The sequence below is a fragment of the Cetorhinus maximus genome, chromosome 11, assembly GCF_964194155.1.
Source record: "Cetorhinus maximus chromosome 11, sCetMax3.hap1.1, whole genome shotgun sequence".
In the NCBI taxonomy this organism is placed as follows: Eukaryota; Metazoa; Chordata; class Chondrichthyes; order Lamniformes; family Cetorhinidae; genus Cetorhinus; species Cetorhinus maximus.
The window spans coordinates 106,958,483-106,973,457 of NC_135889.1; the positions used below are offsets into that span (position 1 = coordinate 106,958,483).

General features: G+C 43.7%; 1 protein-coding gene across 1 annotated transcript in view; it reads right to left on the bottom strand.

Annotated features, from left to right (window-relative positions):
• The window catches only part of LOC144686814 (protein mono-ADP-ribosyltransferase PARP14-like), a 65,600-nt gene extending 51,184 nt beyond the window's left edge, over positions 1-14,416 (bottom strand). The window contains exons 1-6 of the mRNA XM_078552556.1: positions 14,019-14,416; positions 12,555-12,754; positions 7,361-7,415; positions 7,078-7,248; positions 948-1,196; positions 512-748 (exon numbers count right to left, since the gene is read on the bottom strand). Of these exons, the coding sequence (XP_078408682.1) occupies positions 512-748; positions 948-1,196; positions 7,078-7,248; positions 7,361-7,415; positions 12,555-12,754; positions 14,019-14,187 (1,081 nt within the window). The 5' untranslated portion in view covers positions 14,188-14,416. The remainder of the gene's footprint in view (positions 1-511; positions 749-947; positions 1,197-7,077; positions 7,249-7,360; positions 7,416-12,554; positions 12,755-14,018) is intronic.
• Positions 14,417-14,975: the final 559 nt, after the last annotated feature.

Here is a 14,975-nt window from a genome sequence, read left to right on the forward strand (position 1 = left end):
AGGTTCTTGCTGCTTCTCTTTCTCAAACTATTCAACCATCCAAAGGAAAGAGGTAGAAACATCACCCATGATAAGCAATGAGAGCTTAAACAGGGAAAAGAAGGAAGAAAACATCAGAAAAAAGCAAGCACAGAACTGTCTTCGAAATGCACTACTCACAATAGCACAAAGGTCGTAAAGGCCTGAGTGCCTGCAAGCGAGTACCCCACTAAATCCAGTTTCCAGTTTTAAAGCCAATTCCATTAGGCTTCAATAGTGGGTTTGCCACAGGACATCTGCGTCAATTCCAGAGTTAAAATGGAAATGGAAAGGGGCAGTAGCAATTTTCCTGATCTTAACCATTCATTGGCATTGGGCAGATTAGGATAAAATCAAGACCGCTGGATATTTTTGAAACTTAAACTTAAGAACTATATGCTGGGAAAGGTAGCCAACAGGCAAAAGAAAAAAAAATCATGTTTGAATACTAGAACTACAACAATATTTTCAGAAAACAAATGAAATACTATACCCTCATGATCTTGAAAATGAACAATAGCTGTCATTGCAATCCTTTTAACAATGATTTCTGTGATTTCCCCACCACCGCTGCGTTTGGTATTTGAAAAGTACAAATCCAGGAACTCATCACTGCAATTGGGATGAATTCCTTCTATCTGCACTGAATTTGTCTTGGCCAGACGCTGGGCAGTGATACAATGGTTTTCAAATGGCTTCTGACGACAGTTCTGCAGAAAGGAGTTGGCATCTAAGAAAGCAAGATAAGGAAAAATTCTATATTACTACATATAGCCACATTAATCACAATCTTCAATACAGGCATCAGTAAAGCCATTTCATTCAGTCCCACATATCAATCATCCAGGCATCCTTCCCAAACATGCAAATAAATGAATTACTATTACCTAAAGAAAAATTAGAAAAGAACAAAATGTAAGAATACCAACCTATATCAGTTTCAAAAGTGACTGCTACTGTTTCACCATCCTGCAAAGGTTCAATATGATGCTGTGTGTTATTGCTGAGGCTGTCAACGTACAGTGAAATATGCTCTAACCTCGAGTCAACATCAAAACCCCTCAGAAGAAATGTTCGAGGCTCGTACTTCTCATCTTCTTTATCTTTCTCGTATAATTGCACTTTCAGAGTTTTGCCACCCAGCTTGTGCTGCTTTTGTGAAATTATTTTTTCCACGTCTGTAAACATAAACCAGAAAGGCAGCACAATCAGTCAGTCAAATGTGTCTTTGTATGGACCTTGCATCCCTTGTATTTCCCATCACAACCTTAGTGCTCTATAAAAATGGCACAAGTCCAATGGCTTTGACAACATAACTCACTCCATAACCTGAAGAAATAGGCAACAAAGGATAAATTATGTTAAAATAGCTTACAAACAGCTCAGCAAACCATTGTACTACCTGTGGAAATTAATAAGTTCAAAGGTTTACTGCGTTCATTATTTGAATTGGAATTGTAAATGTCCTCTTTAGAGGATTATGATATTTGCTATAAATAGTGAACTAAGAAAAGTTTCCTCATAAATTGTCAATCTTATTCATCAAGCTCTTGAACATGTCTACAGAAGAAACTGCACTGGGAAGGTCTGTTGTTCTGAGAATCTATTGTATAAAGGAAGTATACACGTTGGGATTCCTACAGTTCCACGCACTGTAAGTTCGGCCTTAATAGCAACCTCGTAAATAGGGCCCGAGCCATTTGCTCACTGTGCAAGCTTGATGCTGAAATAGAGCACATCAAAGACATCCTGTGAGATAATGGCTACCCTGATCAGATCATTTCATGCTGTATACTGCGTAAACTCATGAATGGGCCTGAAGCTGCCACTTTCGGTCCTGAAAATGTTGTCCAATCGTGGAATCACATCTAATGTTGGACACTAAATTTTGACTTCTGCACGCACGGGCTAGTTGTGTACCTCAGATTACCTTGGAAAGGTAAGCTATCTCAAAAATTTGAGTAATGGGTGAAACTAGCCGCTTCACACTTATGCAATAGCAACACAAGTGGTATTCACCACTAACAGGATGCTGCTGTCAAGCATCAAGCCACAAAAGATGCTCAGCCTATCACACAAATGAGTAATGTGGTATATGAATTTCAGTGCCATTGTGATGCTAGCTATGTAGACCGTACATCCCAAAGACTGGTGGATTGTATCAAACAGCATGTCACTTTGACCATTTGCAACAGGCAAGGTACAGACTGTACCCAACCAGCCCATGCTTACAAAACTCAAAACTTAGTGTCCAACATAAGACATGATTCTGTGATTGGACAACATTTACTAAACAACCCTGAGTGTGCTAAGAATTACACTGATAACCAGTTTATGATTGTCAATCGGGCTCACAGTGTGGCTCACTTCCGTGTGCTAGAAGTGTAGGGCCCTGTCCTTTGCAGACAGAAAGAACATGTACACACATTGTGCCTTTTTCAACTAAACAAAATATACCACAGCCCTTCTCTAGTTCAATCCCCAGGATAATGCCTTGCCCAATCAGAGTCAACCTGTCTGGTTTGAATTTAAACAAAGTTTGGCAGTTAACTGCCAGTCATCAGTTAAGTGGTACGTTCACCATGGCAATGCCTCTACCAATCAGTGTCCACTTGCCAACCAATCAGCACTCTCTTCTCATATAGTTGTCCTGTTGAGTGCAAGACAAAAAGCTTTGACAACGTGTGTCGTTTTCAGAATACAAAGGAAATATTGCTTTCCTTCTGCCCTGTTGTTAAAACTCATCAGAGAATGTTTGGTCTGATGCCAAGTGTCAAAAGGGGAAAAATGATCCATCACATATACGCTTGATGAATGTAAAAACAAGTTTTATTGTCCCTTCTCTCCAGTTGTGTAAACAGTGGCCGGGATTTTCTGTGCCTGCTGACGTCGGGCGTGTTCAGTGGCATGAGTGGACAATATGGCGCGATCAGTTTCACGACAGCGTGAAAAAAGTTTGCAATCGTCTGCTCAGCCTGGCAATGGTGGGCCACGTTCTCCGTCACCGGACGCCGGGAACCTCATTGTAATACAGCAGCATATCATTATTAGACCTGCCCACAGGAATCGTTCCCCACCCCCACCCCCGGCTGGATCGTCCACCCACATCGGTGGGAAAACACGCCAATGTGTTTCACAACAGCACATAAGTGACGCGCAACCAACGGGCTGCACTTCGCTCGGAACATCAAGGTTTGTTTGCCTTCGGTCAGCACTCGCAGTCATCAGCGCCAGGCTTCACAGACAGCACCACATCACTTTTAGGAGGGCTCCCGGCAGGTCTCTACCTGCCAGATCACCCATATGTGGATGGCTTTTCAATGGCTGCAGGGCTAGGTCTTGCTTGGGGAAGAGGGAGAAGTGGCCTCAGGCAAGGGAAGAGGCTGAAGGACGAGAGCTGTACTGGGGAAGGAGGATACCCCAGGGTGTGTGTGTGTGTGTGGGGGCACATGTTGATCTGTGCAAGTGGCCTCAAGATGGTGATGCCGGAGGAGGCAGTCTCCAGAGGAGATGAGGCCAGGTGGACATGTGAGGGTATGTGTGTGAGAATGGGTGGTGGTGTCCCTTGAGCTGGCAGTGAGTGAGATGCCAGTGAGTGTGTGAGTTTATAGTGGTGAGATAGTTGCCATACCCTGGTTGGCAGTTTAGATTCAGCGGTGGGCAAGAATCTAGAAACAATTATTCGGGATAGAATTAATAGTCACATGGAAAAATATGGGTTGATAAGGAAGAGCCAGCATGGATTTCTAAAGGGGAAATCGTGTTTAACTAACTTGCTGGAGTTTTTTGAAGAGGTAACAGAAAAGCTAGATGAGGATAATGCTGTTGATGTGGTGTACATGGACTTTGAAAATGCATATGACGCAGTGCCACACAACTGACTTGTGAGAAAAGTTATTACTCATGGAGTAAAAAGGGCAGTAGAAACGTGGATACAAAATTGGCTGAAAAATAGAGAGTAATGGTCAATGGATAGTTTTCGGTCTGGAGGAAGGTTTGTATTGGAGTTCCCCAGGGGTCGGTATTGGGACCATTGCTTTTCCTGATATATATTAATGATCTAGATCTTGGTGTGCAGGGGACAATTGCAAAGTTTGTGGATGATATGAAGCTTGGGAGTGTTGTGAACTATGAGGAGGACGGTGTGGAATTTCAAAAGGACATAGACAAGTTGGTGGAGTGGGCAGATAGGTGGCAGATGAAGTTCAATGTGGAGAAGTGTGTGGTGATTCATTTTGGTAGGAAGAACATGGACAGACAATATAAACTAAGGGGTGAAATTCTGAAGGGGGTCAGGAACAGAAAGACTTGGGTTTATATGTGTATAGGTCATTGAAGATGACAGGACAGGTGGAGAGAGCAGTTAATAAAGAATATAGTATTCTAGGTTTTATTAATAGAGGCATAGAGTACAAGCGCAGGGCGATTATACTGAATTTATAAGACACTCGTTGCACCTGAGCTGGAATATTGTGTACAGTTCTGGACACCATATTATAGGAAGGATGTGAACACATTGGAGAGAGTGCTGAAGAGGTTTACAAGAATGGTTCCACGGATGAGAAACTTCAGCTATGAGGATAGATTGGAGAGGCTGGAACTGTTCTCCTTGGAGAGGAGAAGGCTGAGGGGAGATTTGATAAAGATGTTCAAAATCATGAGGGGGCTGGACAGAGCAGATAGGGATAAGCTGTTCCCACTCGTAAAATGATCAAGAACAAGAGGGCACAGATTTAAAGTGATTTGCAAAAGAAGCAAGTGTGATGTGAGAAAAAACTTATTCACACAACGAGTGGTTCAGGTCTGGGATGCACTGACTGTAAGTGTGGTGGAGGCAGGTTCAATCGAAGCATTCAAGAGGGCATTAGACAAGTTGATTAGACAAGATTATTCGAATAGAAACAATGTGCAAGGGTACAGGGAAAAGGCAAGGCAATGGCACTAGGTCATAATGCTCATTTGGAGATCCAGTGCAGACATGATGGGCCGAATTGCCTCCTTCTGTGCCATTAAGATTCTGTGATTCATCCTCCATCTGCATTGGATGGCCAAACTCTTCTGTGCAGCATTGGCACTGATCATCAATGCCACTGCCTCCCAAGTCACGACCCATTCTGCAGCCAGAGCGGGGGTAGAGGATTCCAGTGACGCGTCACTAAGCCTGGGAGCTGCAGTCTTTTTGCCTTTTGTGGACATCTTTCCTGCAGTAGTCGTAAAGTGTCGTTTTACCCGCCCGTTACCACACTTAGCGCAAATCTCAGACGATTCCGCCTGGCTAGCTTAACAGCTTGTGAAAGAGATTATCATGTAAGCGTTTTTGATTTTTTTTTGGCACAAAAAGGATTTTGAGACTGAATTATGTTTAATTGTTGTGTGTTAAAACAAAGTGATTTGGTGGAGATTTAAAAGGAAATGGCCAAAGGCAAGAGATATTGAACAACATGTATTAAAGCTAGATGAGCCAGGTTACAAAATGTCACAAGTCACCTTCTATCTGAAACTGATACATTAAGGATCTTTTGTCTCATTCCAGGCCCAACGGCCAGGGTGACCAGGGCCATTAAGCAGTTCACCGTCCGATTTCCGGTGGGAAAACAGATATGCAATCAAATGAGACCCAAACCCAGAAATAGTTCAGGCGTCCCAGCATCAGCTGACTGCAACAGTTTAAAGTGGAAGTCAAAGCTCTTCCCCTCTCCAGCCAACAACCCCTAACCCCAACATCATGGAATTCAGATCACAAGGAGCTGCCATTCTTACACTCCTGTGTTACATTTTCGTCTGATTAGATATTGGGTAATACTGACATATTGTTCAGAAAACATATGGGAGTGACCAGGACTACTACACTTGTGGAATGTATGTCTAAGGAAAACACAAAACATGGGGCAGAATTTTGCCGTTGGCGAGCAGGGGGCGTGGCCTGCTCGCCGACGCATAAAATGACGCGGGACGACATCAGGCGGAACTCCCGACGTCATCCCGCTCCATTTAAATTTTCAGGAAGGCGGGGGCACAGCAAAATCAGCTGCGGGCCCGCCGACCTGTCAATGGCCAATTGAGGCCATTGTTAGGATCATTTAAACAATTAAAGGACCTGCCCGTCCAACCTTAAGGTTGGCGGGCAGGCCAGGAGCCCCAGCGGCAAATAGAAAAAACATGAAACCTCATCCACCGACAGGATGAGGTTTCATGCAGGGTTCTAAAAAGTTTAATAAGGTTTTACTGTAATTTATGAACATGTCCCATCTCACATGACATTGTCACATGAGGAGGACATGTTAGGGAATTTTTTTTTTTCTATTTTTAATCTTTTTACAAGTGTCAGCAATCTCCCTCAGGCAGCACTTAGCCTCAGGGAGATGTGTGCTCTTTCATGTGTGAAAGAGCGCACTCTCACTTTTGGGGAATCCCCCCCCCACCGCCCGCACAGGGAGCACATAGCGCTTCCTGCCGGACGTCACGCTGGACGGGCCTTAATTGGCCCGCCCACGTAAAATGGTGGCAGGGCCCACTTCTCCGGCGAGGATCGTCTCCCCGCCCACCGGAGATTGGGTCGGGCCCGCCCGCCCGACAGGCAGAAAATTCTGCCCATGGTATATAATTCAGTGGATTAATCTATGTTTCTGAAGGAATATGACCTTTGATTCATGTGGGTGCAATGGATGGCATTCCCTCAATCCTCCTCTCTCTTTCTGTGTCTCTTTCTCTCTCCCTGTTTCCCTCTTTTAAATCCAAAACTTAATGTTAGAAAGACATTAGTGTCCAGCACTGAGAACATGTTGCCTGCTAGAGTATGTGTTGCAATAATGCAGGGAGTATCAATATTTTTAGTGAAAAATTCAAAGGTTTGCCTCATTTGTGTCATTAAAAACAAGTCTAAGCATTTATGTGCTTTGCACAGCACTAGCACATGAATGCTTCACAAAGTAATGGTACATGAAGCGGTAGGTATCTGTAGAGTGCAGCCATTCCTAGGCTGGTACAATTTTCCTTCCTGCAACATATTCTATCTCACTCTTTTTCTCAAATGCTATAGTTAATGATATAAACATTTACCATCCTTGCTTGAGCAGATCAGAAACCAAGAGCATTCGTCATTTTCAGAGATTTCCACATCTGATAAAAATCTTTCAAAATACATTGCAATAACATCCGTGGAAACTGGACCGTCACTGCTAACAAACAGCTGGCTGAAATGGCCTTCCTCTTTCTCAGAGGACTCAGAAACTGAAAGAGAAAAATGTACATGTGAAGTGAGTTTTTTCCTCACGAAACAATCGTGACACATACCGGTGGCCGTGGCAGGATGTACTTAGTTCGGCAGAAACAAAATCTGTACCTGATTCTTCCTCTGGATCTGGGGATCCTTGATTTTGAAATCCATTTGCTGGACTCTGTTTAGGAAAAGCAGAAAAAGAGTACTGCATACAACAAGTTGTTAAATTGTTCTGGACCAAGTCATGATGCATTAGATGTATAGTAATTGAAAACAAAGAATGGTTAATGTTGTAGCATGGCTGAGTCGCCTATTTGTAATAGAGTTGATCAGCAGACAACTTTCTAAGTGGCAATATTCCAGTAATAGTACTGAAGAGTTATGTTCCAGAACTTACCGCGCCCCTAGCCAAGCTGTTCCAGTACAGCTACAACACTGGCATCTACCCAGCTATGTGGAAAATTGTCCAGGTATGTCCTGTACAACAAAAGCAGGACAAATCCAACCCAGCCCATTACAGCCCATCAGTCTACTCTTGATCATCAGTAAAGTAATGGAAGGGGTCATCAACAGTACTATGAAGTGGCACTTGCTTAACAATAACCTGCTCACTGTCGCCCAGTTTGGATTCCACCAGGGCCACTTAACTCCTGAGCTCATTACAGCCTTGGTTCAAACATGGATAAAAGAGCTGAACTCCTGAGATGAGGTGAGATTGACCGCCCTTGACATCAAGGCAGCATTTGACCGAGTGTGGCATCAAGGAGCCCTAGCAAAACTGGAGTCAATGGAAATCAGGGGGAAAACTCTCCACTGTTTGGGGTCATACCTAGCACAAAGGAAGATGGTTGTGGTTGGTGGAGGTCAGTCATCTCAGCTCAGGACATCACTGCAGGAGTTCCTCAGGATAGTGTCCTTGGCCCAACCATCTTCAGCTGCTTCATCAATGACCTTCCTTCCATCATAAGGTGAGAAGTGGGGATGTTCACTGATGATTGCACGATGTTCAGCACCATTCACAACTTCTCAGATGCTGAAGCAGTCCATGTCCATATGCAGCAAGACCTGGGCAATATCCAGGCTTGGGATAACAAGTGGCAAGTAACATTCATGCCACAGAAATGTCAGGCAATGACCATCTCCAACAAGAGAGAATCCAACCATCTCCCCTTGATGTTCAGTGGCATTACCATCACTGAATCCCCCACAATCAACATCCTGGGGGTTACCATTGACCAGAAACTGAACTGGTCTAGCCATATAAATACTGTGGCTACAAGAGCAGGTCAGAGTATAGGAATCGAGTGACAAATAACTCACCTCCTGATTCCCTAAGCCTGTCCACCATCTACAAGGCACAAGTCAGGAGCGCAATGGGATACTCCCCACTTGCCTGGATGAGTGCAACTCCCACAACACTCAAGAAGCTTGACACCATCCAGGATAAAGCAGCCCACTTGATTGGCACCACATCCACAAACATTCACTCTCTCTACCACCGATGCACAGTAGCAGCAGCGTGTACCATCTACAAGATGCACTGCAAGAATTCACCAAGGTTCCTTCAACAGCACCTTCCAAACCCATGGCCACTACCATCTAGAAGAACAAGGGCAGCAGATAGATGGGAACTCCACTACCTTGAAGTTCCCCTCCAAGTCACTCACCATCCTGACTTGGAAATATATCACCATTCCTTTACTGTCTCTGGGTCAAAATCCTGGAACTCCCTTCCTAATAGCACTGTGGGTGTACCTACACCACATGGACTGCAATGGTTCAAGAAGGCAGCTCACCAGCACCTTCTCAAGGGCAACTAGTGATGGGTAATAAATGCTGGCCCAGCCACCGAAGCCCACATCCCCTGAATGAATTAAACAGAAGACATGAACCCTTCCAGCTTCCTTTTGAAATCTCACTGGCCAATCAAGGTTGATTTCCCTTAGGCAGTTTCACCCTAGAAGGCTTGGTCGTTCACCTACTACCACCATCATGGGTAGCTGTGCCAATTGATATATTTTTCTTGGATTTCTTTGCTTGTGTATGTTCAACTTGCCAGATGTTCAGCTTGGCAGACGTTTGTTCCAAAGTTAATTAATGTTCACCATTATTTAAATATCTGAAAGTGTGTTCTCCTATTAGAGTAGTGGAAGCTCCTGTGTCTACTTCCATTTTTCGTCGTTTTTCATTCACCTGTATTGTAACAGATATTGGCTCTGTCTTCCCAACTATCATGTTAAACGATGAATAGATGTCAGAAGTTGTTGTTTCAGGCTCTTCTACACTGTAGATTTCATTAGGTTTCTTCTGTTGTTTGAAAGCCTGTTTAAATCTCTCTTTGCGTTGCCTCAATTCACTTCTGTGACAAACATGACATTCTACTTCTTTAAACTGCCAATTGCTAAAAGACTGTTTCCACATCGATCAAAGTTGTTCTTTGATTTAGCTGCTAAATTATTTCTTCTTATTTTTTGGTTAGTGGGGGCTGTTCCCCGCTTCGCGGCAGAGTCTCGCTTTTTCGCACCACTTTCGGCTGGCTATTCCCGGCCGATTTGGAGTACGGCACCATTTTACACCCCTTGTATTGCTTTTGAATCTCTTACAATGCTTTCCATGGCCAATGCTATTTCTAACGCCTTCTTAAAATTCAGATTCACTTCATTCAGCAATCTTCTCTGAATAGTGTCTTCTTTCACGCAACGGACTAAACGATTTCTGAGCATGTCGTTCAGAGTCTCGATGAACTCACAATATTCTGTTAATTGCTTCAGATTCACCACGTAGCTAGCAATTGTCTCAATCAGCGCTCTATTTCATGAATTGAGCCGGAACTTCTGCATCGTGACTGAGGGCTTGGGTTGAAAATGTCCCTTCACGTGGTCCACCAATTCTCTGAAATTCTTCGAATCTGGGGCACTGGGTGCCATCAAACTTCGAATCAAACTGTAGGCGTTGCTCCCACAAGTACTAAAGAAGATCGCTTGCCTCTTTGCTTCCCCGTGATTTTGTTCGCTTGAAAGAAGAACGTGAGGCGTTGTATATACTGAGACCAATCATCTGTGGCTGGCTCAAAGGGAATGATTCAATCAAATTGCAGCATTTTGGGTGAGTATCTCTTCTGTTATTTTAAAGAACATTGATACTCACAATCGCTAGGCAAGGTACAGTACCGATTCCGATTTATCTTCATTTATGCTGATTTATCCTCATTGCCAGTTTGTTGTAGCATGGCCAAGTCGTCTATTTGTAATAGAATTGATCTGCAGACAATTTTCTAAGTGGAAACATTTGGTTTATTTACAATACAACTAGCAGCAACTACACAAGTGCTTTCAACTCCATCTCTATCTCTTCATTGACAGTGGAGCTTACCCGTGCTGCTAACACATTGGTTTACACAGATCATGTGATCTTACATCACAGGACTATTCTTAAAGGTACAGTCCAACATTTAACAAAACCATAATTACTACGTTAATTTGCTTTCTATTTTTCCCCTAATTTTCTTCCCTTCTTCCCTGAATGTGTTGGCTCATGATGTGATATTGTTTCATCATGAAGTTATACCTTAGCTATCCAATTTAAGTGGACATTCTTCCTATATGAGAATAAACAGCACTGTCACCAGCTACTTGACTGTGATTGCGGTTACAGTGTTATGATCCCAGCTGATGTTACTACTGGACAAGCCTGATCTCAGGGTGGAACCCGGCTTGATAGATCCTAACTTCTATCCTTTGTTTAGGAGCGTGGAGAGTGGCTACCGAACAGAGTCGCAGGAGTCAGCTGATGAACTTTTAACAAAAGAATAAAACATTTATTAAACAAGAAAAGATTAACTATATTAAAATACTCCTTCACCCACAACTATACCTTTACAGACATGTACAGATTTGTGAGAATGATACAAGTTACAAAAGTTATCTTATACTCTAATGTTCACAGTAAGTACACAGTCCATGTAAACCAATAGGCGACCTGTGGTCAGGAACATCACACTCTGGAACCAAATGACAGATGCCACCCCAAACAGATGCCATGGTCTCTCCTCAATTCCCCCCAGACGCTTGTCACACTGTGAGCCAACCGGCCTCACTGAACTCTGTCTTTCACATGAGGGTTTCCAATCTCCGCTCTTGAAGAACGTGCTTTGGACTCTTCTCCCAAACGATGCTTTCTCTCAGACACCTTCCACAAGGGTCCACCTCCAGGGTTTCGAACTCTCCTTCCGATGTTCCTCTCTGCTAAATCGCCACCTGCGTTCAAGTTTTCTTCCACGCACTCTCTCTCTCTCTCGCTGACGCAGCCGTGCCAACAGAACATCACTGCTTCACATGCCCATAGTAAAGAGTTACAGGCCTTTGGCTGACTCCTTGAATCTTCTGGCTTCTCCATCTGCTATCTGTCCCTCTGCCATGCTACTTCTCAACCTCAGAGCACGCCGACCAACTGCACCCAAACTGAACTGAAACTACTTTTCTGTCTCTTGTGGGGCCTCCTATTTCTAGGCAACAGCACAAATTTTTTTCTACCTTGTGTTTGTTTTAACTTCTCTTCAAGAGTCATGAAATCTTATTACAATGCAGGCATCTTTTAAAGTGAAACTAATACTAAAATTCTCCCTTTCTTAACACATATACAGAAATACAAATCAAATTTCATTCCTAACACACACAAATACAAATATAACTTATTTAAAACTATCTCTATTTCCTAACAACAGGTAAGCCCACTCCTATTCTCACCCAATAGCCACATATTCATACTTTCCAGTCGGTCTCACTGAATAGCTATCAGGGATGAAAATCATAACCTATTTTACCCTTTTACGAACAGAGGTGGGAAAGCTAATTTTAGCAACCAAACAAACGCTCCAGCTGACATTTGCAGTCAGCACAGACCAGGTACTAAATCTGGAACTTTATGGTCTGTATTGTTTAGTATTATACCACTCAGCTTTTACCAATTAGAAAGTTACCATTTACTTTAAGAAAAGCTAGTCTGAGTACCAAATACCTTAACAATCTTAAAACAATGATATCAAGTGGCAGATTATCTGGCTTCAGCCGTGACAGGTTTATGTTCATACTTATAACATGTTTAAATTCTATGTCATCATTTGTTGGATAGCTGGACCGTTAACATTTCTGAGATCAGCTTTGCCCACAATCCGGCACTTACATCTTTAAAAATGCACCAACAAAATGAGACACAATTGCCTTTGTACTATTTAAAAGTAGCCCGCCTTGTAACAGAAAACAGTATGGCAGAAAGAATAAAAAACGGGAATGTGTATTTACCATTAGTCGTGACTTACCTGGTCATTTTTGTTGTGATTTTGTGAACTGGTCAACAATTGGTTTTGTATTATTGTTGGCTCTATGTTGGAGTCTGCTGTCACTCCCACAGAACTCCCTCCGCTACTGCTCCACTCATAGAGAGTGACCCGAAGCTTGGCTGGCTCTGGGCCGAATAGCTGCACTGTGTGGAACTCGTTCGTCACAACGTTTTTCTGCACTGATAACACAGAATAAACACAACATATTTTTGTTCAGAATTTGGTAAGAATAACCTCCCTTTACCTCTTAACAATTGGCTTGCCACTTCAGGTGACAATCGTTAAAATGCAGCTTATCAGCATGTAACCATTAAAATCTGTTTGTATCATTTTCCTACCAAGATTGCATTATTTTCAACCAATCTACTTTAGGACCTGGACCTTATCCAGGCTTGAGGTGGCAGGCAGAGTTAACATACGTGACAGGTAATCTCAAACAAGGAAATTCCCAAACCTTTTTTCTTAAACATCAACAGGGTCATGATCACTCATCCCCTCCCCCCCACCCCCGCCACCGTCAACACCTTTGATCTCACCATTGGCCTTCAAGAGCAGGTCAATGGGCATAGTCTCAGGATGCCAATTTGGCAGATTGCTTTGTCCTGGATGGCGTGGAGCTGATCTGTACCTCAGCCCCCTTTTCTCACCTTTGCTCCTTACAACATGTTACCTCACAAAAACCTCGCAATCCCATTCTTCAAACCTTCAAATGACCCAGCATCTACGGCCAGGATTTTACATTGGTTGGGCGGGCTCGGCTGGAGCAGGCAGGGGCGATCATGGAGCGGCCCACCGCCTGCGATCAGCTCCGCAATGCGATTTCACACGGGCGGGCCAATTAAGAACCCCCCCCCCCTCGCCACCCCAGCGTGGATCGCGAGCGGTAGCGCTGAGCGCTACCTGTGTGGGCGGGGGAGAGGAGGGAGAGTCGGGTCCAGCGCTCTTTCTCGCATGCCCGCGAAAGAGCACTTCGATCTCCCAGAGGCACGGAGCTGCTTCAGGGAGATTGAAGCGCTTGTTCAAAAAAAATAAATAAATACATTGGAAATGTAATGAAACACGTTCCATCCTGTGACAGTGTCACGTGAGATGGGACATGCTTTTATTTTTCAAAGGAAGTTTTTATTTAATTTGTAATAGCTTTAGGAAACCTCATCCCGCTCAGTTAGAACTTTAAATTCTCTGATCATCAGCAGAGAGTGTGAATCGAAAGGAGCTGCAGAGCAAAACTTACTCAGCAAAATGCTCAGCTTCCTCAAGTTGCCTCAACGGAGGTTCCCAAAGGATTGGCGGCAGCAAACAGGCATCATTAAATCGCACTTAAAATATTTCAGCATAATCACACCTTTATCAAGTTTCTTACTGGGAAATCATGTGTCCCACACTTTGTCCACTCCCAGAAACCAGAGGCGCTAAATTTCTTCAATGGGGATAAATTCTTACCTTCTTCGTTTTGAAAATACACGAGGAACTTGCCCTGCTCTGGGTGTGCTCTGATCTCACACTCTCCTCCACCGGATTTCTTTTTGCTTTGGAAATAAATGGCCAATTTACTTTTGACAGAGTCCAGCTGGACTGTCAGACCTTCTACCAACGCGGGGAATCCGGCCATCCCTTGGCTTTCCACATCTGGGAACAAAGTTTTCAGCCTTCGGCTCCTATATCGGTCCTCGGGACCGGGTCAGTCTGTTTTTTCCGTGGGGGGGAGCGTGAGTGTCTGACTCTGACAGCTCGATGTGTGAGATTGGTTTCGGTCTGAAAGGTCACGATTTCTCACCGAAAGTTGCTCGGAAATATTCCCTGTGTGTGTGCTGCCTAAGCAGAATCGAAAGTGAAAGCTTACAAATACACCCCTATTTCGGAGCATTAGAGAGGTTGGAGTCATTGATTTATTTCGAAATCATTTATCCTTGCCATCCTGGAACTTGTTCAAACTCTTTCGAGTTATCAACAGTCACAGATTGCAACCTTTTTCGAGTACAATCACAGTTCTTGGTTTCCGGGAGTGGGACATGAACCCACAACCCTCTGATTCAAAGGCCAGGGTGCTATGAACTGAGCCACAGCTGACACCTCTTTGGAACTTGTTCAACCTGCTCAGGCTCCTGCTGGCCTATTATTGGCCCCTGTCTGGTTATCAAATGGTTGTTCACACATGGTGATTACCCCCATGACTCATAGGGTCTAAACTCAACAACAACTTGCACGCAAACTGGAGGAACAGCAGCTCATCTTCCGACTAGGCACTTTACAGCCTTCCAGACTGAATATTGAGTTCAACAACTTTAGATCTTGAACTCCCTCCTCCATCCCCACCCCCTTTCCGTTTCTTCCCCCTCCCTTTCGTTTTTTCCAATAATTTATATAGATTTTTCTTTTCCCACCTATTTCCATTATTTT